The sequence below is a fragment of the Saimiri boliviensis genome, chromosome 21, assembly GCF_048565385.1.
Source record: "Saimiri boliviensis isolate mSaiBol1 chromosome 21, mSaiBol1.pri, whole genome shotgun sequence".
Lineage (NCBI taxonomy): Eukaryota > Metazoa > Chordata > Mammalia > Primates > Cebidae > Saimiri > Saimiri boliviensis.
In genome coordinates, this window is record NC_133469.1 from 22,957,161 (window position 1) to 22,982,798 (window position 25,638).

Below are 25,638 nucleotides of genomic sequence, written 5' to 3' on the forward strand. Positions count from 1 at the left end.
ACGATAGGACATTTTGTATACTAATCAGGATAATAGTTGCAGTGAATTGAGATATATCAGATATGTTTGAATGTCTGCATTCAGAGTGATCCTTTTGAAAAAGTAAAAGTGGGCTGGCACAGTTCCTCATGCCTGTAATTTCAACACTCTGGGAGGCTGAGTTAGGAGGATCACTTCATCCAGGAGTTCAAGACCAGCCTGTGCAACACAGGGGGACTTTGTCTCTACAGAACATTTTTAAAATTACTCAGGTATGAGGGCCCATGTCTTTGGTCCCAGCTACTCAGGAAGCTGAGATGGGAGGGTCACCTGAGCCTAGAAGATTGAGGCTGTAGTGGCATGACTGCCTCTCTGCATACCAGCCTGGGCAACACAGCTAGACCCTCCCTGTCTACATAAATTAACTAATAGAAGTGGTGACCACTGAAGGATGTAAATGAAACAGCCCATCATTTTGAAAAATGGTAAACAGAAGAAATCAAGCCATGAACTGGCATTTTCTATATAAATTGTACAAGTGAGTAACACCGTTTATAAGAAGCAGCATCTCTTTTTTATATGTACGTTATTGTTTTCTTCATGCAAGGCCCTTCTTAGGGTAGCAGTATCTCTTTCTGGAAGTATGGCAGCTCATAAATGAAGAAGGAATGATACAACAATACCTTCATTGTTCAATCCGTAATTGATCAATGGCCATTAACATCACTAATTAAAAAAGAAAAGATGTCCAGTGAGTACACACCTCCTCCCAGAAGAAACTAGCACAGTCTTTTTGCCCTGACCCTCAAGTCCAACCTGAATGTGACCGAGTGTTGAGATCAAACTACTAATTTATAAAAACTAGAACAAAGTGAAGAGCAAGTTAACCAACATCACAAGATAAAATCAGCAAAATTCACAGTATGGGAAACAGCATAATGAGAATACACTTAGCATAATCCAAACTATGAGGAAACGGCCTGATTTATTCAATAAATGAACTGCAAGGGACATCACAGAGATCAAAGTAGGAAGCTGTCAGGATTTAAAAAACCTAAGAGGTGAATCAAACAATCCCAAAGAGAGACTTTATTTGGATCCTGATTCAAACCATAAATATATGAAATGACTGGAAATCTGGAGCTAGCAGGAGAGTTGACAGTGATAAAAAAGCAGTAGTGTGAGAAGATTGGTTGATGATGGTATTGGGATTACATTTTTTAAAGAGTTCTTGTCTCCGGGCACAATGGTTCACACCTATAATCTCAGTAGTGTGGGAGGTCAAGGCGGGAAGAGCCTTTGAATCCAGGAATTCTAGACCAGCCCGGGCAACATAGCAAGACCCTGTCTCTACTAAAATACAAATAAAAAAATTAGCTGGGCATGGTGATGTGAGTCTGTAGTTGCAGCTTCTCAGGAAGCTGAGGCAGGAGAGGCCACAGTGAACCAAGATCATGCCACTGAACTCCAGCCTGGGTGACAGAGACCTTGTCTTGAAAGAACAAACAAGAATCGTATCTTTTACAGACATATACCAAGACAGTCGGGGGGAAGTTATATGATGCGTGGGATTTGCTATAAAATCATGAGAGGAAGAGGAGAAGCATGTAGGAGTGTACATGTAATGAGACTGGCCATGAGATAACAGATATCTGAATCTGCTGCTGAGTAGGGGAAAGCTCACTACACTAGCCTCTTGTTGAAAAAGCTCTAGAATAGAAAGCTTGTCTAAAAATCCACCTCATGGGTTTGTAACAAGCATTGAATAAGATCATGTATACAGAGTGCTTTATCACCACGGCTTGCAGGTAGTCAGCACATGTTGCTTTTAGTTTTGTATAGTCCCTGTCCATTAATCACACCCAAAAAAGGTACGTTGTTCACACCAAGAGCTCTGGCCCGTGGACCTCTGTCCACTTGGTGGTAATTTATTGGAATTTGAGGTTTAGAATGAGGAAATGCCAGGCTTCAAAGCCCCAGGCCTACTATGAAATAGCGAATCCAACAGTCCCACATGCCTTCGTAGCACACCTAGCAAGTAGGACCACTTTTCTCTCACCTTGTAGGCACACTTGTTCATTCACTCACTGTTTTTCATTCATTTCTTTTATGCCATGTATTGGGTGCTAGGGACCCATAATACAGTGGACCCATAATTGACTGGAAGCATCACTTTCAAAGCATCGTTTCAGGATGAGTATTTCATGTCAAGTGGATTCAAGGAACAGTGTGAAGGATCCATGGCCTCAGTCACCGTGAAGACCCTCCCAAGAGTCAGCCCTACTGGGCAGGTATAAATGAGTGGAGACATGGAACTCACCCTTACAAGGCCTAAACCTGACAGAGCACACAAGACAGAAGCCCAGATAACCAGGAGCAGGAAGCTGAAGGTGAGAGGTGGGCCCCAGAGGATTCTGGGAAAATGCTTTGTGATTGTGGATTTATCACGCAGAATGAAACCTTAGTTTTTATTCACAGGTTAGACACGCTGTCTGTACAGAATCTATGAAGGGACATTTCAGAGCCCCTTGAGGCGTATAGTGAAAAATGGGCTATCTCAGGCAGCCCAGGATGAATAATGCCGTCACCAAGAGGGGCAGGGTGGCCACAGGTGGCCAGCAGCAGGGATGGGCATTGTGAGCCATTGGATGGGGTTATGGGGCATGGCATTGTGAGCCACTGGCCTGACTTTGTTGTTTCCTGGTAACGAGGTGACATAGGAGGCTTTGTGGGTGACAGGCACCAGCCAGGGCCAGCAGCCTTCAGTCGGAAGCTGTTAGTGGGGAGAGGAGGAGCTCCGACTGCTCTCACGGAAGCGTCTGTGCCCTTGGCACCTGCTCTGTTGCTTTGTTTTTTTCTTTTTTGTTGGTCGTTTTTTTTTATTTTTATTTTGTGTGTTGCTTAGTTTTGTTTTTTCTTTTTTTTTTTTTTTTTTTTTAATTTTGTGTGGGGCTTTGTTTTGAAGGTCCCCTTCTATATCACCATGGGAAATACATTATGTTACTGCCTAGGCCCCATGGCTTGGCTCTGTTGTGCCTGCTGCAGGCCGAAGGTGGTGCCTTGCTATGAATCTGAGACTGAGTCTGTGGCAGCTGCAGCGCCAGCATTCACCACTGCAGAGCCTGCCACCAACACAAAGAGGCGCAAAGGTAAAGAAGCCATGGGTGCCATTTGCTCTCTGGCACATCTCTGGCCACCACCTCCCCACCTCCTTCCCATCCCGTCACCCCAGAGACATCCGCAGCTTCCAGCTCCCTCCTGCCTATAGCCACCTTTCCCAGGGCTGGGCATGGGGGGCAAAGGCTAGTCCTGCCTCTTGTCTTTGGTGTTGAGCCTTCTTGCTTGAGGCCTTTTTGGTTTAGTCTCTCTCTTTCCTCGATGAAAATTCAGACTCCAGTTTTGGAGTCTCCATCCCATCCTCTGGCCTGGCCTATCCAGCTAGGCTGGTACCTCACTGAAGGAGCCGGTTAAAGGCCCAGCCGTTTCTTTTCTCCTATTCGATAAGGAAGCTACTAATTGGGATAATTCAGACTCAAATATTTGGAGACTTCTTAAATTTAAAAGAGTTTGCCGTGGAAGAGATTATTTGTGGTTGTTTTTTTTTTTTGAGACGGAGTTTCGCTCTTGTTGCCCAGGCTGGAGTGCAATGGCGCAATCTCGGCTCACGGCAACCTCCGCCTCCTGGGTTCAGGCAATTCTCCTGCCTCAGCCTCCCGAGTAGCTGCTCCACCATGCCCAGCTAGTTTTTGTATTTTTAGTAGAGAAAGGGTTTCACCTTGTTGACCAGGTTGGTCTCGATCTCTTGACCCCCTGATCCACCCGCCTCAGCCTCCCAAAGTGCTGGGATTACAGGTGTGAGCCACCGCGCCCGGCCCTATGTTCTTAATAGATGGTTTTAAGTCACCTTGACAGAAGCAGCTTTATTTCTTCCAATTGTAATTTGAAAACTGAAGGAAAACTTGAAGGACATGCTTAAAATGACTGCAAAAGGTATGAAATGTTGCCGCCAGAGCTGTAAAAAAAAAGTGGTTTTTGTTTTGGTTTTACCCAAAAGTTTAGCCGTGGAGCTCTGAGTACTTTAAAATTCCCACTTTGACATGAATGACTCTTCCGCCCTACCCCAGTAACTTCATGGGCTTTGTTCACCTCCTTGTTCTGAGAGACAGATAGAGCTAGCTCATGGTTACAGGTTCCAAAAGAGATGAAATGATTTCAGACTTGAATTTGTAAGGTAGAGACTTGAGAGTTGGAAGGCAGCCCCTGCCTGTGGGGACAGTTTGTTTTCCTGGCTCCCCTTCCTACAGGATGGGAAAGGGGAGGAGAGAGGAAACGTTCCATTTCTTTGCTATGGTCAAATTGAAGACAAAAACGAACACTTGTAAGACAGGAGACGAGCACTTAGTTACAAAATCAGTCAAACATTGTGTATCACTACATCTGTTGAGCAAATGAAAGCTACCAGACTCAGAAAACAGAGATGCTAATGGAACTGACAATAGTAAGCAGGCTTTTCCGCTGAATTCAGTGCCCAGGGTGACTTCCAATAACAACCACCCTCCCCTCCACACACACACTGTTCTCAGGAGTGGAAAGCTCAGGCAGCCCAGGATGAATAATGCAGTCACACATTGGGGCAGGTGACTACAAGGTGGGCAGCAGCAGGGATGGGCATTGTGAGCCATTGGGTGGGGCTGTGGGGCGGGGCACTGTGAGCCACTAGCCTGACTTGGTTGTTTCCTGGTAACCGGGTGACATAGGCTTTTTGGGTGATAGGCATCAGCCAGGGCCAGCAGCCTTCAGTCTAAAATCCCTTAGGATTTTAGAAATAGATGAATCTAGCTACAGATAATTCTGGGTAACCAGTTCCTTGAACAAAAACTAAGTCCACTGAAATAGAAAACATTATATCATAAAGACGTAGAAATATGATCAGCTCATTTCTTTCATTTTAATGGCAGAGATTTTATTAGTATGGAGAAAATGTCTTAACTGCTCTTGTATTTAAACTTTAGTTTGGCTCTTACTTTCTTTCACAGAATAATTAAGCCTCACAGTGGGTGTGCCTTTGTAACAAGGAAGTGCTGTACTCCCTTTTCAGAATATTGAAAAATTGTGAAAGAATGAACAAATAATGATGAGACTTAATAGACTGTACCTTATACACAAGCATGCAAGTAGCTGTGGAAACTCCTTGCTTGGTGTGTACGGAAGATGAGGTAGTGAGAGAACAAAGTGAGCCTTTTCGTTATTCTTTCGGATGTAAAACATGTTTTCATGTACATCTTATCTGAACCTTCCAAGTACAATAAGGCCTGTGTGTATTCTCCCTATGTTGCTGATGCAGAAAGGAAAGTTTAGAGATCTGAAGGGACTGTGTGAGACAGCTACTGAACAGAACTGAGGTTCTAAGTCGTCAGGGTAGACATGGAGGTCGTAGTGGTGCCAAACTCAGATCTTAAAGAACTTGACAAACTCCAGAATGCCTTATATTGTAAGGTCTACCCATAACATAGACCTCTCTTAGAAGTTACTTTCATCTTGATTAGTTCCTTTTGCATTTTATTTTACACAACTTACAGGCAACATTTACCTCTCCATTTTTCGTCCTAAAGAGATGGGTCCTCACTGTGTGGCACAGGCCGGCTTCTGACTCCCGGCCTGGGCTTAAGCACTCCTGCTGCCTCAGCCTGTAGAAGAGCTGACAATACAGGCCTGTGCCGTCTCTCCTGGCTCTACCTTCTGTCTATACATTTATTGAAATGGATAAGGATAAAAATAGAGGTAATATAATGGTCTAAATTTACCAGTCAAATCAACAGTTTAATAAATGTTAAAGAGTTTCTTCTGCTAACTGATTTGAAGCTGAGAATGCCCTGGTCAGGAGAAGCTGGCCAGAGGGCAGGTAAGGCCCCACACATTCAGCACAGCATACGAGTCAGAAGTGTTAGGTCAGAGCAGTTGAAGAAAAAGTAATTTGTGAGCACAGAATTTACCATTTTATGTGTATGTGCATGAGAGTAAGTTTCTATATGTCTCTTCAAATGTATTTTTGTGGTATTCAATAGAGGGATAACAGAAACCTCAATTTCAGAGTTTATTCTTTGGCCAGGCATGGCGGCACGTACCTGTAATCCCAGCTACCTGGGAGGCTGAGGCAGGAGAATCGCTTGGATCCGGGAGTTGCAGGTTGCAGTGAGCCGAGATGGTGCCAATACGCTCCAGCCTGGCTGGACAAATAAAACAAGAAAGAAACATGTTGAGAACACTCAATATAAAGTATAGGCACATTCAAAGTTTGTTGTTGATATCTTTATTTCAGAAAATTGTGTATCACTTTTCTTGGAAACTGATAAATTCCTACTTAGATGTGAAACGTTTTAGCCTTTCTATAATGAGGAATTGAATTTTTTTGGTGACTCAGACAGATACCACAGCAACCAGTGCTCCAGCCTTTCTGTGGCACTCTAAACATTCATGTAAAGTCATCAGGTAGAGCAGGGCACACTGCTGTGGAAAGACATCCTGGAGTGCTCTCTAGGTGGCAGGTCCTGTTTCAGGAACTCATGCCAGAAATGATGCTCTGCTTCGTTGTTCTCTTCTGAAGTATTTCAAAAGAACATTGTGTCTTGAAGCCATTTCAAAGAGACGTTCTAAGAACCCACTTTAGATCTCAGACAGACTCAAGCATATTTCCTCTTATCTTGCCTTTACTTAGCAGTGTATCTAATATGACTGGGGGTAATATAAGTAACGCAGATTAAGATAGTAGGAGCTTATATCCAATTTTCTCACTAGCCATCAACTTTCCATGCAGCCTTCTGTGTTCTTACCTTAGGAGCGCTGCTAATTTGCGGGGGCTCTCAAGTGAGGGGTCAGGGAAGGGAAAGAATGGGCATACGATGTAGAGACCTCTGAGAAGCAGGTCTTTCCACTTTCTAGTAGCTATTTTCAACCCTCCTTTTAAAATAACTATCAGTGTGTTTCATGTAAAAGAAGTAGAAAATAAAGAAAAATTATTTATTACACTCAGAATACCCAGAGCTCACTTATGTTACTATTTGAGTACTGGTTCTTTTGGAAATTTTTGGTATGCATTTGAATATCATATTTTATTCCACAAACTTTTTTGTAAAATAAAACTTTTTGATCATTTTATATGTGCTGCCTTGTAACTTTTACTTAAAGCAGTGAAATAATGGCATAAGTTTCTCAAACCGTACTTGACACCTAGCGAGCACTCCAGGATGTCTTTGCCTGCCAGGGCACCCTGCTCTACCTGATGACTTTGAATAACTGCTTGGTGTACTACGGATAGGTTAGAGCATTATTTATTTACCTACCCTTTGCGATTGGCTGTCTTTTTTGGTAAAGTCAGACACAATTCTCTTATGTTTGATTCTAAGAATGCACATAAAGCACATGTTGATGACAGATACGTGATATCTCATTATAAAATTCAGATAATATATTTTGTCTAGTGACATAATTAAACCGATGAAATGAGTCACTTTGTATTTAAGGTATTTAAGTATTAAATACACTTGTGTCAAACTGCAGTTACTGTTGACTTTTATTTATTTATTTATTTATTTATTTATTTATTTATGAGACGGAGTTTCGCTCTTGTTACCCAGGCTGGAGTGCAATGGTGCGATCTCGGCTCACCGCAACCTCCGCCTCCTGGGTTCAAGCAATTCTCCTGCCTCAGCCTCCTGAGTAGCTGGGATTACAGGCACGTGCCACCAGGCCCAGCTAATTTTTTGTATTTTTAGTAGAGACGGGGTTTCACCATGTTGACCAGGATGGTCTCGATCTCTTGACCTCGTGATCCACCCGTCTCGGCCTCCCAGAGTGCTGGGATTACAGGCTTGAGCCACCGCGCCCGGCAAGAATATTCCTTTATTATTATTTTTTGAGTTCATTCCTCTTGAACTGATACTATTACTATATTGAAACTTCCTTCTTTCCTTTGTGGATAGACAAGCTCGAGGTTTATCAATGTCACTGATCTTTTAAAAGAACTGGTTTTTTGTTTTGTTGCTTTTCTCTGATGATTTCCTGTTTTTTATTCCATTAATTTCTACAGTCATCATTTATTTTTTCTCTGTTGGACATTACACTGCTGTTTTTCTTTCATTGCCACAGGTGGAAGCTAGATTATGAATGTAGATTTTTCTCATGATTGACACATCATCATGAATATGACTCACTGAATATAATATCATTAAAATGCGCACTTAATTAAAATAATAAATATGTATACTTTACTACAATTTAAAAAATACACCAGGTTAGATGATAAACGTAGTAGCAGGATATGTAGCTCCACAGAAGTTAAATAAACCTGTAACCTTTCCTAAAACCGTGGGGATTTGCCTGGACCTTCACATGGGCAGCAGGTGTGATGAGATGCTCTCGCTGAGCTATATAGTGCCTTTCTGCATTAACCGGTTCTTAGACTATTTCACACTGATGAGGTTGCCTTAGCTAGGAAGCCAAGGCTCTTTCATTTCTTTCTGCCCCTCTCCTTTGCCTTCCTTCAGCACCAAGGGGAATGGTCCAGCAGCAGCTCAGTCCGTGCTTGTCAACCGCCCAGCTCCACACACTCCAGCCCCCGCCCACATTCCCCAAAGCTCCTTGTGAGATTCCTCAGCAGCACCCATGCCCTGACTGTCACTGTGTGTTCTCCTAGCTCCTGTTGACCACCCAGAGGAGTTTACCCTTGGCAGTGCGGAGGAGGAGGTGGCCTCTGACATGGTAACATACATTTCTTTGTCTGGAAATTTTTTGTGTGTTGGGCTTCTACACTATGAGACCAATATGATTTTTGACTGCCATCATAAATCAGGCCTCAGGGGGTCGTGGACTCTAGCGACGGGTCACTGAAGATTATGACCAACTGAGACCTGATGGAAGAGGTCTGTCAAAAGAGGGCATCCCTACAAACTGGTCGTGAGCATATTTCTCAGTAGTAGTGTTATCTTCTTGAAAAAATAGTTTCGTAATCCTCACGGTGTTTCTTTTTCTCTTATTGCAGGAGAAGCCTGCCGCCCAGTATCATCACTGTACGTATTCTTTTTCTTTTAAAGAGTTACTGAGATGTAGTTGACATGCAAACCAATTCACCCATTTAAAGTAGGTGATTCAGTGTTTTTACTATATTTACACGGTTGTGCAGCCATTGTTACAATCTAATTTTAGAAGCTCTTGATTTTCCCTCAAAATATCCCATTAGTAGTGACTCCTCTGTTTTCCCCAACCCGCACACCCCTGGTTCTAGGCAGCCCTAATTAACTTCCTGTTTCTATAGTACCCTGCCTTTCTGTATTCACCGGTTCTTCAAATGATTATTTCACACTGATGAGGTTACCCTAGCTGGGAAGCCAAGGCTCTTTCATTTCTTTCTGCCCCTCTCCTTTGCCTTCCTTCAGCACCAAGGAGAATGGTCCAGCAGCAGCTCAGTCCGTGCTTGTCAACCGCCCAGCTCCACACACTCCAGCCCCCGCCCACATTCCCCAAAGCTCCTTGTGAGATTCCTCAGCAGCACCCATGCCCTGACTGTCACTGTGTGTTCTCCTAGCTCCTGTTGACCACCCAGAGGAGTTTACCCTTGGCAGTGAGGAGGAGGAGGTGGCCTCTGACATGGTAACATACATTTCTTTGTCTGGAAATTTTTTTGTGTGTGGGGCTTCTAGCCTATGAAGTGAATATGATTTTTGACTGCCGTCATAAATCAGGCCTCAGGGGGTCGTGGATTCTAGTGACTGGTCACTGGAGATTATGACCAACTGAGGCCTGATGGACGATGTCCGTCAAAAGACGGCATCACCTACAAACTGGTCGTGAGTATATTTCTCAGTAGCAGCCTTTTCTTCTTGAAAAAATAATTTCGTATTTCCTAGCCAACACAGACACTTGCTAAATGTTCCAAACCCACTGCATTTTCCGCAAGCATCTTCTATGGGTGATTTGCGGTCAGTGACTTGATCACTGTTCTACATCTGGTTTTCTCGTTGTTGTGGTGGTGGTGGTTGTTTTGAGACAGAATCTCTGTCACCAGGCTACAGTGCAGTGGTGTGATCTCAGATCACTGTAACTTCCACCTACTGGGTTCAAGCAGTTCTCCTGCCTCAGTCTCCTGAGTAGCTGGGACTACAGGCTCATGCCACCACCACGCCCAGCTTTTTCATAGTTTTTAGTATAGACAGGGTTTCACCATGTTGGCCAGGATGGTCTCAATCTCTTGACCTCATGATCTGCCCACCTGCTGGGATTACATGCGTGAGCCACCGCACGCAGCCTGTCATCTGGTTTTCTAATGTCACCAAGTGAATACAAGACCTGTGCCAACGGGACCCAGCATGATGTCATCCTCACGGTGTTTGTTTCTTTTTCTCTTGTTGCAGGAGAAGCCTGCCGCCCAGTATCACCACGGTACGTATTCTTTTTCTTTTAAAGAGTTACAGAGATGTAGTTGACATGCAAACCAACTGACCCATTTAAAGTAGGTGATTTAGTGTTTTTACTATATTTACAGGGTTGTGCAGCCATTGTTACAATCAAATTTTAGAAACTCTTGATTCCTCCTCAAGAAACCCCATTAGTAGTGACTCCTCTGTTTTCCCAATCCCCACACCCCTCTTTCTAGGCAGCCCTAATCTCCTTCCTGTTTCTATAGTACACTGCCTTTCTGTATTCACCGGTTGTTCAAATGACTATTTCACACTGATGAGGTTACCCTAGCTAGGAAGCCAAGGCTCTTTCATTTCTTTCTGCCCCTCTCCTTTGCCTTCCTTCAGCACCAAGGAGAATGGTCCAGCAGCAGCTCAGTCCGTGCTTGTGAACTGCCCAGCTCCACACACTCCAGCCCCCGCCCACATTCCCCAAAGCTCCTTGTGAGATTCCTCAGCAGCACCCATGCCCTGACTGTCACTGTGTGTTCTCCTAGCTCCTGTTGACCACCCAGAGGAGTTTACCCTTGGCAGTGAGGAGGAGGAGGTGGCCTCTGACATGGTAACATACATTTCTTTGTCTGGAAATTTTTTTTGTGTTGGGCTTCTACACTATGAGACCAATATGATTTTTGACTGCCATCATAAATCAGGCTCAGGGGGTTGTGGGCTCTAGTGACTGGTCACTGGAGATTATCACCAACTGGGCCTGGTGGACGATGTTCGTCATAAGAGGGCATCCCTACAAACTGGTCATGAGTATATTTCTCAGTAGCAGTGTTATCTTCTTGAAAAAATAATTTCGTATTTCGTAGCCAACATAGACACTTGCTAAATGTTCCAAACCCACTGCATTTTCTGCAAGCATCCCCTGTGCATTATTTGGGGCCAGTGACTTGATCACTATTCTGTATCTGGTTTTCTCGTTGTTGTGGTTGTTGTTGCTGTTGTTTTGAGACAGCATTTCTCTCAACAGGCTACAGTGCAGTGGTGTGATCTCAGATCACTGTAACCTCCACCTACTGGGTTTAAGCAGTTCTCCTGCCTCAGTCTCCTGAGTGGCTGGGACTACAGGCTCATGCCACCACCACACCCAGCTTTCTTGTAGTTTGTAGTATAGACGGAATTTCACCATGTTGGCCAGGATGGTCTCAATCTCTTGCCCTCATGATCTGCCCACGTTGGCCTCCCAGCCTGCTGAGATTACGTGTGTAAGACACCGCACCGGGCCAGCCATCTGGTTTTCTAATGGCACCAAGTGAATAAAAGACCTGTGCCAACAGGACCCAGCTTGATGTAATCCTCACGGTATTTCTTTTTCTCTTATTGCAGGAGAAGCCTGAGGCCCAGTATCACCACCGTACGTATTCTTTTTCTTTTAAAGAGTTACTGAGTCGTAGTTGACATGCAAACCAATTCACCCATTTAAAGTAGGTGATTCAGTGTTTTTACTATATTTACAGGGTTGTGCAACCATTGTTACAATCTAATTTTAGAAGCTCTTGATTCCCCCTCAAAATATCCCATTAGTAGTGATTCCTCTGTTTTCCCCAACCCGCACACCCCTGGTTCTAGGCAGCCCTAATCAACTTCCTGTTTCTATAGTACCCTGCCTTTCTGTATTCACCGGTTCTTAGACTATTTCACAGTGATGAGGTTGCCCTAGCTAGGAAGCCAAGGCTCTTTCATTTCTTTCTGCCCCTCTCCTTTGCCTTCCTTCAGCACCAAGGACAATGGTCCAGCAGCAGCTCAGTCCGTGCTTGTGAACCGCCCAGCTCCACACACTCCAGCCCCCGCCCACATTCCCCAAAGCTCCTTGTGAGATTCCTCAGCAGCACCCGTGCCCTGACTGTCACTCTGTGTTCTCTTAGGTCCTGTTGAGGTCCTGCAGGATCTGGTTTTGGAGGACGTGGAGGAGGAGGAGCTCCCCTCTGTGCTGGTGAGATGCATTTCTTCATCTTGAAAAGAAATGTTTTTTTCTCGGGGTTCTAGAATATCAAGTGAATATCATTTTTGACTGCCATTGTGAATCAGGCCTCAGTTGTCATGGACTCTAGCGACCAGTGACTGGAGTGTACGACCAACTGAGGCCTGATTGACGATGTCAGTCAAATGATGGCATAACTTACAAACTGGTCGTAAGCATATTAGTAGCAACATTTTCTTTTTGAAATATAATTTTGTATTTCCCAGCCAACATGGATACTTGCTAAATATTCCAAACACACTGCATTTTCTGCAAGCATCCTCTATGCATCATTTGGGGCCAGTGACTTGATCACTGTTCGACATCTGGTTTTGTGTTTAGTTTAGTTTAGTTTTGTTTTTGAGACAGAGTCTCTCTGTCACCAGGCTACAGTTCAGTGCTGTGATCTCAGATCACTGTACCCTCCACCTACTGGGTACAAGCAGTTCTCCTGCCTCAGCCTCCCAAGTAGCTGGGACTACAGGCTCTCGACACCACCATACTCAGCTTTCTTTGCAGTTATTAGTGTAGACCGGATTTCACCATGTTGGCCAGGATGGTCTTAATCTTGACCTCATGATCTGCCCACCTTGGCCTCCCAAAGTCCTGGGATTACATGTGTGAGCCACCGCGCCCAGCCTGCCATGTGGTTTCCTAATGTCACCAAGTGAATACAAGACCTGTGCCAACAGGACCCAGCTTGATGTAATCCTCACGGTATTTCTTTTTCTCTTATTGCAGGAGAAGCCTGCCGCCCAGTATCACCACCGTACGTATTCTTTTTCTTTTAAAGAGTTACTGAGACGTAGTTGACATGCAAACCAATTCACCCATTTAAAGTAGGTGATTCAGTGTTTTTACTATATTTACAGGGTTGTGCAGCCATTGTTACAATCTAATTTTAGAAGCTCTTGATTCCCCCTCAAAAAACCCCATTAGTAGTGACTCCTCTGTTTTCCCCAACCCGCACACCCCTGGTTCTAGGCAGCCCTAATCTACTTCCTGTTTCTATAGTACCCTGCCTTTCTGTATTCACCGGTTCTTAGACTGTTTCACAGTGATGAGGTTGCCCTAGCTAGGAAGCCAAGGCTCTTTCATTTCTTTCTGCCCCTCTCCTTTGCCTTCCTTCAGCACCAAGGAGAATGGTCCAGCAGCAGCTCAGTCCGTGCTTGTGAACCGCCCAGCTCCACACACTCCAGCCCCCGCCCACATTCCCCAAAGCTCCTTGTGAGATTCCTCAGCAGCACCCGTGCCCTGACTGTCACTCTGTGTTCTCTTAGGTCCTGTTGAGGTCCTGCAGGACCTGGTTTTGGAGGACGTGGAGGAGGAGGAGCTCCCCTCTGTGCTGGTGAGATGCATTTCTTCATCTTGAAAAGAAATGTTTTTTTCTCGGGGTTCTAGAATATCAAGTGAATATCATTTTTGACTGCCATTGTGAATCAGGCCTCAGTTGTCATGGACTCTAGCGACCAGTGACTGGAGTGTACGACCAACTGAGGCCTGATTGACGATGTCAGTCAAATGATGGCATAACTTACAAACTGGTCGTAAGCATATTAGTAGCAACATTTTCTTTTTGAAATATAATTTTTTATTTCCAAGCCAATATAGACACTTGCTAAATATTTTAAACCCACTACATTTTCTGCAAGCATCCTCTATGCGTCATTTGGGGCCAGTGACTTGATCACTGTTTGACATCTGGTTTTGTGTTTAGTTTAGTTTAGTTTTGTTTTTGAGACAGAGTCTCTCTATCACCAGCTGTGCTGTGATCTCAGATCACTGCAGCGTCCACCTACTGTGTTCAAGCAATTCTCCTGCCTGAGCCTCCCGAGTAACTGGGACTACAGGCTCTCGCCACCACCACACCCAGCTTTTTTGTAGTTTTTAGTGTAGACGGGGTTCCACGATGTTGGCTAGGATGGTCTCAATCTCTTGACCTCATTATCTGCTCACCTTGGCCTTGCAAAGTGCTGGGATTACATGCGTGAGCCACCGCACCCAGCCTGCCATCTGGTTTTCTAATGTCACCAAGTGAACACAAAACCTGTGCCGACGGGACCCAGCATGATGTCATCCTCACGGTGCTTCTTTTTCTCTTATTGCAGGAGAAGCCTGAGGCCCAGTATCACCACCGTACGTATTCTTTTTCTTTTAAAGAGTTACTGAGACGTAATTGACATGCAAATCAATTCACCCATTTAAAGTAGGTGATTCAGTGTTTTTACTATATTTACAGGGTTGTGCAGCCATTGTTACAGTCAAATTTTAGAAGCTCTTGATCCCCCCTCAAAAAACTGCATTAGTAGTGACTCCTCTGTTTTCCCCAACCCCCACACCCCTGGTTCTAGGCAGCCCTAATCTACTTCCTGTTTCTATAGTACACTGCCTTTCTGTATTCACCGGTTCTTAAGGTGACTGTTTCACATTGATTAGGCTGTCCTAGCTGGGAAGCCAAGGCTCTTTCATTTCTTTCTGCCCCTCTCCTTTGCCTTCCTTCAGCACCAAGGAGAATGGTCCAGCAGCAGCTCAGTCCGTGCTTGTCAACCGCCCAGCTCCACACACTCCAGCCCCCGCCCACATTCCCCAAAGCTCCTTGTGAGATTCCTCAGCAGCACCCATGCCCTGACTGTCACTGTGTGTTCTCCTAGCTCCTGTTGACCACCCAGAGGAGTTTACCCTTGGCAGTGAGGAAGAGGAGGTGGCCTCTGACATGGTAACATACATTTCTTTGTCTGGAATTTTTGTGTGTGTGGGGCTTCTAGACTATGGAATGAATATGATTTTTGACTGCCGTCATAAATCAGGCCTCAGGGGGTCGTGGACTCTAGCGACTGGTCACTAGAGATTATGACCAACTGAGGCCTGATGGACGATGTCCGTCAAAAGAGGGCATCACCTACAAACTGGTCATGAGCATATTTCTCAGTAGCGCCCTTGTCTTCTTCAAAAATTATTTTGTATTTGCCAGCTGACATGAATGCTTGCTAAATATTCCAAAACACCTGCTGCCTTTTCCACAAGCGTCTTCTGTGCTTTATGTGGGGACCAGTGACATGTGGTTTTCTAATGTCAGCAAGTGGAAAGACAAGCACCAGCGGCACCCAGCATGATCTGATGCTCATGGTGTTTTGTGTTTGTTTCTCTTGTTGCAGAACACCGCTGCAGCCCCAAGTGACCACCGTAAGTGTTCTTTTTCTTTTAAACCTCTTTATTGAAACAGTTGACATGCAAAACAATTCACTTATTTAAAGTGGGTGATGTAGTGTTTTTACTATGTTTACAGGATTGTGCAGCCATTGCCACAATCTGATTTTAGAATCTTTTCATTCCCCCTCACAGAAACCCCGTAGCCATTAGTAGTCACTTCTCATTTTTCCCAAGCCCCACAGCCCTGGCCCTCAGCAGCCGCTAATCTACTTTCTGTTTCTGTAGATTTGCCTACTCTGGCAATTTCCTTTTTAATTTAAATTTGATTTTAATTTCCGGGATACATGTGCAGGACGTGCAGGTTTGTTACGTAGGTAAAAGTGTGGCGTGGTTTGCAGCACCTGTCAACCCCCCACGTAGGTATTAAGCCCCGCGTGCATTAGCTCTTTATTCTGATGCTCCCCCTCCCACTTCCCCCGCAGCAGGCCCCAGTGTGTGTTGTTCCCCTCTCTAACATTGTGCGCATTCTAATGCCACTTTCTTCCTGATGACAAATGTACATGATGAGTCGGGGGATTTTCTTCCTCGCTTTTGTCTGGAGAACCCCCTGGCTTCAGGTTCCTGATAGGTGTGAGGGTCTGGGGCGTGGTGTGAGAAACAGATGTCTCCATGAAGAACTGGGCTCTGGGACGGGAGACTCTCCATCATGCCCTATTGATGCTGCTGTTGAAATGGGTTTTTGTTTCCTTCTGGAAACCTTCACACACAGAGAGCCAAGGTAGCTGTTTTAGGTCATGGTGAAGATCAAGTGGACCACACGATGGTTTGAGGGGTTTGTTTGGAGCGTGCATTCTGTGGAAATGCGTTGCTTTTCCGTAAAATTTGCTTGTCCTCTATGTGTCAGGATTTTTCCAATGGAACAAAAGAATGAAACTGTTTCATTGGGCAATGTCACTTGTTCACCCCAGAAGTGATTTTTCTCATGACTGCATTGTCCTAGACTCTTTTTTTTTTTTTTTTTTTTGAGACGGAGTTTCACTCTTGTTACCCAGGCTGGAGTGCAATGGCGCGATCTCAGCTCACCGCAACCTCCGCCTCCTGGGTTCAGGCAATTCTCCTGCCTCAGCCTCCTGAGTAGCTGGGATTACAGGCACACGCCACCACGCCCAGCTAGTTTTTTTTGTATTTTTAGTAGAGACGGGGTTTCACCATGTTGACCTGGATGGTCTCGATCTCTCGACCTCGTGATCCACCCGCCTCGGCCTCCCAAAGTGCTGGGATTACAGGCTTGAGCCACCGCGCCCGTGGTGTCTAGACTCTTTAATCTAGGTGACGCTTCCCAGTGGTGCTGCAGGGGCGCTGCTGTGTGTGAGTCGAGGAAGATGTCAGTGTGACCGACAGTAAGGTTCTCAGAATTCATGGACAGCTGCTCAGTGGGCTCCAAGGGAGAGAGCAAGAGAGAGCCTCGTGCGAGACCTGAAGGGGAACATGATTTAGAGGATCACAGGGGGACAAATGAGGACATTTGGGACATCGTTAAAAGAGAATGTCAAGGTTGCAGAATTAGGGACATCAGTTCAGCATCATCACCGGGGCCCAGGCAGGATATGAGACCGCTTCTGCGGAGGAGTGAGTAGCACTTGGCCTTCCTCTCTGTCGAAAGCTTGGTGTGAACATCACTCTAAATGCCTTGAGAAAGGAGCTTCCTTCCTGACCCATGTCTTCTCCGTCTCTTTGTGTGAGGATGGCAATGACCCCAGCAGAAATTGCTGAGAGGGGCAGAACAGGAATCAGGTCCCCATTTTTCTGACACAGCAGACAGGCCACGAGTCAGTAGGAATGGACCTCAGGATCAGGCCCGACACAGAGAGGTCCCAGGCCTGATGTTTTTGGGGCTGAGATGGGTAAGTTTTTATTTTTCACCTCTTCTGGAAGTCTCCTGAGGAATGTTTCTTCAGTAGACCCTTTTGGCCAAGGGTCTTCGGGGCCAGAAATTCTTTTCAACTGCACAGAGTCCACCAGCTCTTGGCCTGGGCAGCTGCAGCCCTCCCAAGTAGCAGGGCAGGTGGGGAGGGACATGAGTTCCAGTGCAGGGTGATCTCAGCAAAGCGATGGGGACTGATCCCAGAGTCCAGGTCATCCTTTCAACTCTTGCGTGGAATCCATAACATCTCAGTTTCCACTTATTTTGGAGATGGTTTAAAATCTTCCGTCTCTTGGGAGGCCGAGGCGGGTGGATCATGAGGTCAAGAGATCGAGACCATCCTGGTCAACAAGGTGAAACCCTGTCTCTACTAAAAATACAAAAATTAGCAAGGCATGGTGGCACACGCCTGTAGTCCTAGCTACTTGGGAGGCTGAGGTAGGAGAATTGCTTGAACTCAGGAGGCGGAGGTTGCAGTGATCCGAGATCTTGCCATTGCACTCCAGTTTGGGTAACGAACAAAACTCCATCTCAAAAAATACATTAAAAAAAAAAAAAATCTTCCATGTCAAAGTCAGAGTCTTCCCACAGGTGAATAGAGGAACCCTGCCTATGGGTGTTTACCGGCAGGGCAGTGACTGTGTCTTCCTCATTTGTCCTTACCCCAGAGCTCAGTCCTGGGAAGGACACATTAGGCTCCATGGATGTTTTAATGAACACATGCCTGGGATGAGCTCTAGGTCACCCCTGGGCTGGGATCTAGTGCAGGTGTGGAAAAGTGTTCTTCTCAGCCTGTTGAGCCCCAGGGATTCCCTGCTGGAATCCCTCTGGACCTGGATGTTGTCTTCACTGTCATATCCCCAGCCCCACACAGTGCCTGGCCCTTGTGCAGATGCCCAGGAAGTAACCGTAAATGTGTGGTAGGATCCGAGCAGCAAACGATTCTGCAAAAAACACCAGGATAGGGGAGTCAGCTCTTCCTCATGTCTGGATCTCTCGAGCTGTCCCATCTAGTGCGCTTCTGTCGTATACATGTCTCTTTGTAGTTAAATAAACTTAAATATCTACAATGAAATATTCAAAACCTCCGCACAACAGCCACCATGCAATGGCCCAGCAGCCGTACAGCAGAGAGCATTTCCATCCCCACAGAATGCTGTCTTGCATGTCTGCTGTGAGCCTGGCCTAGGGTCTGATTGTTGGACTCATCTCACTGAAAGCGTGCACGTCAAAGTTGGGGTCTTGGGGTTGTGGGATTGGAGGTGAGACCTCTAATGGGCCAGTGGAAGGAAAAATGGAAAGGTGATTCCTTCAGCTCCTTGTTCTCACTTGAAGGCTGGAAAGTGTGAGCAATGCCTTGTTGAAGACCTCTGGCTCCACAGAGCTTAGAGTCTGAGAACACTGAGGAAAGCTCGGGGTGATCTCGTGTAATCCAGTGTGACCTCACCTGGAGTAGGAGGGTGGGGGAGTCACTCTGAAATAACTTCTTGTTGAGGCTTGTGTCTCTAAAGATTGGCCAGTGGGCACCATCCATGAGGGAAGCTGCAATAGGACAATTTCTGCAGGTAGAAATGATACCCTAGGCCGGGAGCAGTGGCTTATGCCTGTAATCCCAGCACTTTGGGAGGCTGAGGTGGGTGGATCACGAGGTCAAGAGATCAAGACCATCCTAGCCAACATAGGGAAACTCTCTCTCTACTAAAAATACAAAAATTAGCTGGGCGTGGTGGTGTGCACCTGTAGTCCCAGCTACTCGAGAGGCTGAGGCAGGAGAATTGCTTGAAACCAGGAGGCGGATGTTGCAGTGAGCCAAGATCCCGCCACTGCACTCCAGCCTGTTGCCTGGTGACAGAGCAAGACTCTGTCTCAAACAAACAAACAAACAAAAATGATACCCTAGGAGTATTTCTGGTAGCAGTTGGGTTACACCTGTTGCCTTTGGAACCTAGGAAGGGGGCTATGAAGCCAAAAAAAAAAAAAAAAAAAAAAAAAAAAGCTGTAGAGCTCTGACTTGTTCCTGTTGTATTTTAATAAGATAAAGATGAGAGGATGTGTGTCCGTGGGCTTTGTGGGCTGCATTTGTAACCATCGTTTCTTGCTCTGGTATTTAATGATTATTTTTCCCAAGAGACCAGTTTCTCCTGCCTATGTCACGGCAAACATCTAAGCCTTACTTTTTAATTGGTTAACATCTCTTGGGATTTGGGAATAAGCGAGAGTATGATTAGGTCTTGGCATTGTCTAAGATGAAAGATACCTGGTGAGACTCCCTCACGGTGCTGTTTGAACATAGTTGTTTCTCTGAGATGGTCTCAGAATCTTGAGTCCCACATTCCATATGCCACACCAAGCAAAGCTCCCTGAGTTACTCACAGTCTCCAGCCACCAGGGCACTGACTTTTACTCTGTCTCCCTCCAGCTCCTCCTGAGGATTCCAGGAGCACCACCTCTGAGGATGATGACGAGGTAGGAACCCCTTTTTTTGTCCTCTAAAGAATGCCCTGTCAGGTGGGGATCGGGGAGGGAGAGCATCAGGATGAATAGCTAATGGACGCGGGGCGTACACCTAGGTGATGGGGTGATACATGCAGCAAAGCACCCTAGCACATGTTCACCGATGTCATAAACCTGCACAGTCCTGCACGTGCATCCTGGGACTTAAAAGAAAACAAAATTTAAAAAGAATTGTTTCTTTCCTGATTTCTTCCCTTCTTTAATTGCGATAGTCTGAGAAGGCACATTATGCACGACATGTCCAATTCTCTTTGTAGGGGTGGAATTCAGTGGGAGTGTCTTCCCATCGGATACATGATATATTGGAATGTTTTTAAATGACAGCATCCATTATCAACTGTAACGCAGAGGAATTTTCCTCAGCACCAGTTTTCCTCTTTGGTTTTGGCACTGTGTATTTGCCAATGGAAATCAGCTTCATAGATAAATTCTGTGGGAAAGGGCTTGTCTTTTCCACAGGTGTCCTCTACACTAGCATGTTTGATTCTTGGCCTTTGACTCAACCATTGTCTTACAACTAGTTTTCCGAGGTCATCAAGAGACTAACAGATCTGGGGGGGGTGGGGGCGGGGTGCAGAAGAATTAATCTGATCCTCATAGCGTCGTCTTTTGTCTAATTGCAGAGTTCATCACTCCGTGGTTATGGTATGTAACCTGAAGTAGCTCACCTGCTGAGGAACAAACTGCTGGTTTTAATATATAGAAACCTGACGTGGGTTCCGGTTATAGAATATTGGGAGTCTAGTGAGAGCAAATAATTGTGCAAGTGTGTAACTCTGATCAGAGGGGCTGTATGAATGCATGTGAACCCAGAGGACCAGCCAGGGGATGTTGTGTGAGCCGACGTGGCTTCAGCTGGAGTGGAAGTGAGTGCACCTCTCTCTGACTTACTCTGATGTTGGTGGTTCTGAAGAATGGACTCTGGAAAGTCTCAACAGTGAAGAAGATGCCTTTCCAGGTAGGCAACAAGATGACAGGTGGAATCTAATAAAGCAGGTTCCCAGGAGCCTTCAGCTTCCGCCTGCTGCTTGGGAGGCTGAGTGAGCATGTAGAAAGAGAAGAGAAAGAAAACATGGACGAGGTTTGTTCTTGTCAGAGTTTAATGTCATAGTGGTGAGACGTGTGAGTGCCTGTCTGTGATCACCTCTTCTTGCTTTATTATTTAAAGATGGTCTTTCTGAGGACACCTCTCTTCTGCCTCTGCCACTGCAAAATGCTAAAGCCTTTGGTTTGGGACACAGTTCTGTCATGGCAGTTACTTAATCCTGGAGACAACAGTTCTTCCACAGTGTGCCCAGATGCTTGGGAGAAACTGATCCTCACCTTCTGAACGGTTAGGTTTCATGGCAGCACATTCATTTGTCTGTCTTTGCTTGTTTACTCCTGATATCAAGGGCTCTCTCTGGGCATGGGGGACAGGATGAAGATTCGCTCTGGGCTCACTGCAGAGCTCCAGTGTCTTGTAAATGGAGGAAGAAGCACAGCCTTGAGCACACTGCTCAACTTCGTTATTTAAATGAGAATATGGAGTTTTACCGTCATTTGCTAAAGAGGCCTTCCTTTTCCCATTGTGTATTCTCGGCACCTTTGTTGAAGATCAGTTGACTGTGTGTGCATGCGTTGAATTTTGGGCTCTCTATTCCGTATCTCCAGTACTTAACGGGTGCCCCCATGCTAGGACTCTGCTGTCTGAATTTCTGTATCTTTTCCTCTCCTAGATTTCAGTCTCATGAATGCGTATCTTCCAACGCTATTCTTTTTCAACATTATTATGATTATTTGAGACATATAAGAATTCATAAAAAAATCTGGGTTGTCTTTTCCATTTCTACACACATGGCTGTTCCCAGTTTGATAGTAGTTGCTGTGCGTCTTTGGGGCATTTTGTAGTCTTGTGTATTAGTCAGGTTTTGTCTTCCTGTCTGTAAATACGGGATGCCTTTTCATTTATTTGTACCCTCTCTACTTCCTTTCAGTCACATTCTGTTCTTACCAGGTTATGAGTATTTCATCTCATTGGTTAGATTTATTTCTAAGTATCTAACGATTTCAGAGGCTATCCATGGAATTACATTTGTAATCTTACTATTGGATTGTTTATATTGAGTGCATATTAACACAACTGCCGTTTGAGTGTTAACCTTGTACTCTGCAATTTTAATGAATTTATTAGCATGAATAGCATTCTTGTAGACTGTCTCCGATTTTCCATATGCAGAATGTCAAAGAAGTTGTCAGCTTCATACCTCTCTTCTCAAGTATATTGTTACTGTGAAGGTCTGTTCATATTCACCTACTGAATGGTGTCCTTCCAATTGGTGTAGTAAGGTTGTTCAAGAAATACTTTGCCTACTTATTCCGTAATTTAGAGTTTTAATTCTTTGTTCATGCTATTGTATTTATTATTTTTCCATAGAGTAAAATGCAGTATTTCTGATTAGATTCTGCACACCTAACTTCCCTTTTCACGTTAACTGGAAGAATATAGGAACGTCTCCTGTGCTTCTGTCTTTCCACCATCAATTATCTTTTAAACTCTAGACTTCAGAATCTGAAGTGAATCTGGAATGTGGAAGTGTGAAGGAAAATGCACAAGAAAGAAACCTAATGTTGCTGTTCCCATGGCGTCCCTCCTTACATCAGCCTGAATGCATGTTTAGTTCACAGTATTTGAGAGTGTGTTGCTTCTACTCACATCACAAGTTTTCCCAAGTACATACTGATAATATCTGTGTCTAGGCCAGGTTACTTACCAAAACATAGTTTTAAACATACTTTTGTGGACTATGCAAAATTTCCTATGTACAGAGATATGAATAATATGCTTTCACCCAACCTGTGACCCTCCTCAGAAGGAAGGAATGCACAAATCAGGTCTCCTGTGACATTATCCTGAGCACTTTCCAAGGCTAAGCTACGGTCATCTCCATAACTTGGCAGCAGCCTCAGTTGGAGCCACTTTTCATTTAAGAGAAAGAAATCCTACAGGATATGCTATCACATGCTTAGAACCTTCCTTTATGGTAGGTAATTCTCCTCCCCACGTAAACTGGTGGTCATTCCATTTGAACAGGTATCTATTGTCTTTCATCAGGTCACTGGCTCATTTTGTAGACAACATGCACTTAAATTGTTTCTTTTTTTCAGAAGTAGCTACTGTGTGGAATCAGGATGTCACTAAAAGCATTTTTGACACTCATGTCTCATTCTTTTGTCACTACAGACCTCACCTAAACCGTGATTGTTTACGATCCACACACTCCTTGAATGGAGAAACCGAAGGGCTAATGAATGTGCCCTTGCTTCTAAGCCCCTAAAGGAAGGAAGCAAGATACGAACCTAGGGATATAGTTCTAACGCTGAATTGATAATGAATTGTTGAACTGCGGTTCTGACCCTGAGGAGGATGGCTCTCAACCCTGCCATCACGGGTAGCCATAGGTTGGTTCCCTCACACATGCTAGTCCTAGATTTACATGAGTCTACGGAGATCCCAAACACTGTCTGTGATTCCAAGATGGCTGCAGCAGTCACGTGGCTTAGGGCAGACAACAGTGAATGTAACTGCAGGATATGGCACAGCCATTGGTGTGAATAATACAGAGCTGCCCCAGATGCCTCTGACAACAGGGTCAAATGCAAGTTCTCAATATTAAGAAGCAGTACTTAGAAATATTGAGAAACTCCTTTCAATGCTGGGAACATTCCTCAGCAGTTGGCCCCAAACAAATAAGATGAATGAGATATTTTTTGAGACAGTTGAAAACTCTTATCACCACAAGACCAAGAAATGATCAAATCCTGCAAACTACCTTCATTAGACACAATGACAATTAAGACAGCAAAAAAGCATTGGGTTACTAGTTGACCACACTCACTGCAGCTCCGCACTGCAACACGTCAGCATCCAGCCCATGTCTCCCTTCCTGAGATACACTATGCTCAACGGACTGGCGAGTACAAAGACAGGATCCTCCCTAGACGGTTACTACACATGCATGACAAAGGAAAGGTGGACTGAAGAGGGACTCTCGCGTGATTGACACCAGCTGTTCTATAGAATATAATTCCAGTATTTTTGATTCTTCCATCATCGACTGTAACAAAAGTTTAGTACATAACTACAATAGACTGTTTTGCCCAGAATTGAATCCATCTGTCTCTTCAACTTAGCTTTTATTCAAGGTTTGAAAAGTCTAGAAAACAGAACTGCAGTGACAGCCATTTATCTGACAGCCATTTCCCTTTATGTGAATCCATAAATGGAAAAATATTCTTGGGACGTAAATCATATAAATAAATATTGTTGTTACTTCTGTTTGACACAATAAATCCCTAGTGTCCTCTTCTACAAAATAAACCCCACCATGATTACACATTGCAAACCAAAAAGTTATCTAAAACCGGTCTCAATCAATTTAGAAGTTTAATTTGCCAAGGTTAAGGACATGCTGGTGACACAGCGCAGGAGGTCCTGAGTACATATGTCCAAGGTGATCGGGCTGCAGTTTGGTTTTTACATGTTTTAGGGAGACATAAGACATCAATTAATACATGCAAGATGTCAATTTCTTCCGTTTAGAAAGACAGGACCATGGAAAGTGGGAGAAGGTCGGGGCTCCAGGTCATAAGAAGGATTTCAAGATTTTCTGATTGTCAATTGGTTGAAAGCGTTTTAAAACCTGGAATCAATAGAAGAAAGTCTCTGGGTTCAGATAAGGGGCTGGGTAGACCCAGGTTTTTATTATGCATCTTTAAAACTGATGCTAAATCTGGCACCCGCGTGATTGGGTCCTAGAGTACTGACATAGTCTCGAATGGGCTGTTTGTTTAAAAGAGCTTCAAAACGTGTGAGAGGCAGAAGGGCACTCTTCCGTTGAACCTTAGTGTGCCTTTGAGTTTCATTTTCGGTTGACTCTTGTGTTGCTGCGTGATGCCTCCAGTACGAGGCAGAGACCTCCATGTCTCATCTCCTTCCTGCTGCCCTCCCTGGCCAGCCCTCTTCCACCCAGGGGGACGGCCCAGCAGCAACTCAGTCCGTGCTTGATCATCACCCAGCTCCATACCCCACATCCAGCAGAGCTCCCTGAGTGACTCACAGCCACCAACCACCGGGGTGCTGAGCTTTCCTCTGTGTCCTTCCAGTGTCTTCAGATGACCAGGCGAGCACGGTCGGACTCAGATCCTGGGAAGAGGAAGAAGACCTGGAGGAGCAAAGCTTCTACGTAAGACTCCTTTTCTTTGTCTTCTAAAGACATTTGCTTTTGTGATTTATTCTCAATTAATTTTGATATGAAAATCTGAAATTGTACATTATGTACAGCATATGCAATTCTCTGTGGGTTTGCAATTCAGTCGGAGTGTCTTCCCAACTAACATGCAGTACACTGGGAGGTTTTCAAGTGGCAGCATCCATTATGGGCTGTAATGCAGAGGCACTGTCCTGAACACGTTTTCCTCCTTGGATTAAACATTGTGTGTTTGCCCGTTAAATCCACTTTAAAGGTGAGTTCTGTGAGTAAAGATCTTATGTTTCCATAAGCATCCTCATGGTTTTGGGGCTGTTGACCTGTGGCTCAGCCACTGTCCCGCTTCTGGTTTTCTACCCTTGCCAAGGGAACAACAGCTCTATGTGAAGGGCACTGCAGAATCTC

The 25,638-nt window shown here is 44.9% G+C and overlaps 1 protein-coding gene across 17 annotated transcripts in view; it reads left to right on the plus strand.

The window, feature by feature from the left end:
- Positions 1-25,638, plus strand: part of LOC120363169 (uncharacterized) — a 68,831-nt gene that overhangs the window by 29,072 nt on the left and 14,121 nt on the right. For 12 of the 17 annotated variants that reach the window (XR_012515394.1, XR_012515396.1, XR_012515391.1 and 9 more), the window contains 17 exons: positions 2,161-2,369; positions 2,991-3,128; positions 8,672-8,736; positions 9,017-9,044; positions 9,560-9,624; positions 10,386-10,413; positions 10,928-10,992; positions 11,763-11,790; positions 12,302-12,369; positions 13,138-13,165; positions 13,677-13,744; positions 14,505-14,532; positions 15,048-15,112; positions 15,552-15,579; positions 19,890-19,936; positions 20,608-20,629; positions 25,130-25,209. Coding sequence is in view for 8 of the 17 variants with exons in the window: in XM_074390800.1 (XP_074246901.1) it covers positions 2,996-3,128; positions 8,672-8,736; positions 9,017-9,044; positions 9,560-9,624; positions 10,386-10,413; positions 10,928-10,992; positions 11,763-11,790; positions 12,302-12,369; positions 13,138-13,165; positions 13,677-13,744; positions 14,505-14,532; positions 15,048-15,112; positions 15,552-15,579; positions 19,890-19,936; positions 20,608-20,629; positions 25,130-25,209 (846 nt within the window). In the remaining 9 variants the exon portion in view is untranslated. Of the gene's footprint in view, positions 1-2,160; positions 2,370-2,990; positions 3,129-8,671; positions 8,737-9,016; positions 9,045-9,559; positions 9,625-10,385; positions 10,414-10,927; positions 10,993-11,762; positions 11,791-12,301; positions 12,370-13,137; positions 13,166-13,676; positions 13,745-14,504; positions 14,533-15,047; positions 15,113-15,551; positions 15,580-19,889; positions 19,937-20,607; positions 25,224-25,638 lie in introns of those variants that run through there. The other 5 variants (XR_012515399.1, XR_012515398.1, XM_074390805.1 and 2 more) reach the window with 5 other exon arrangements.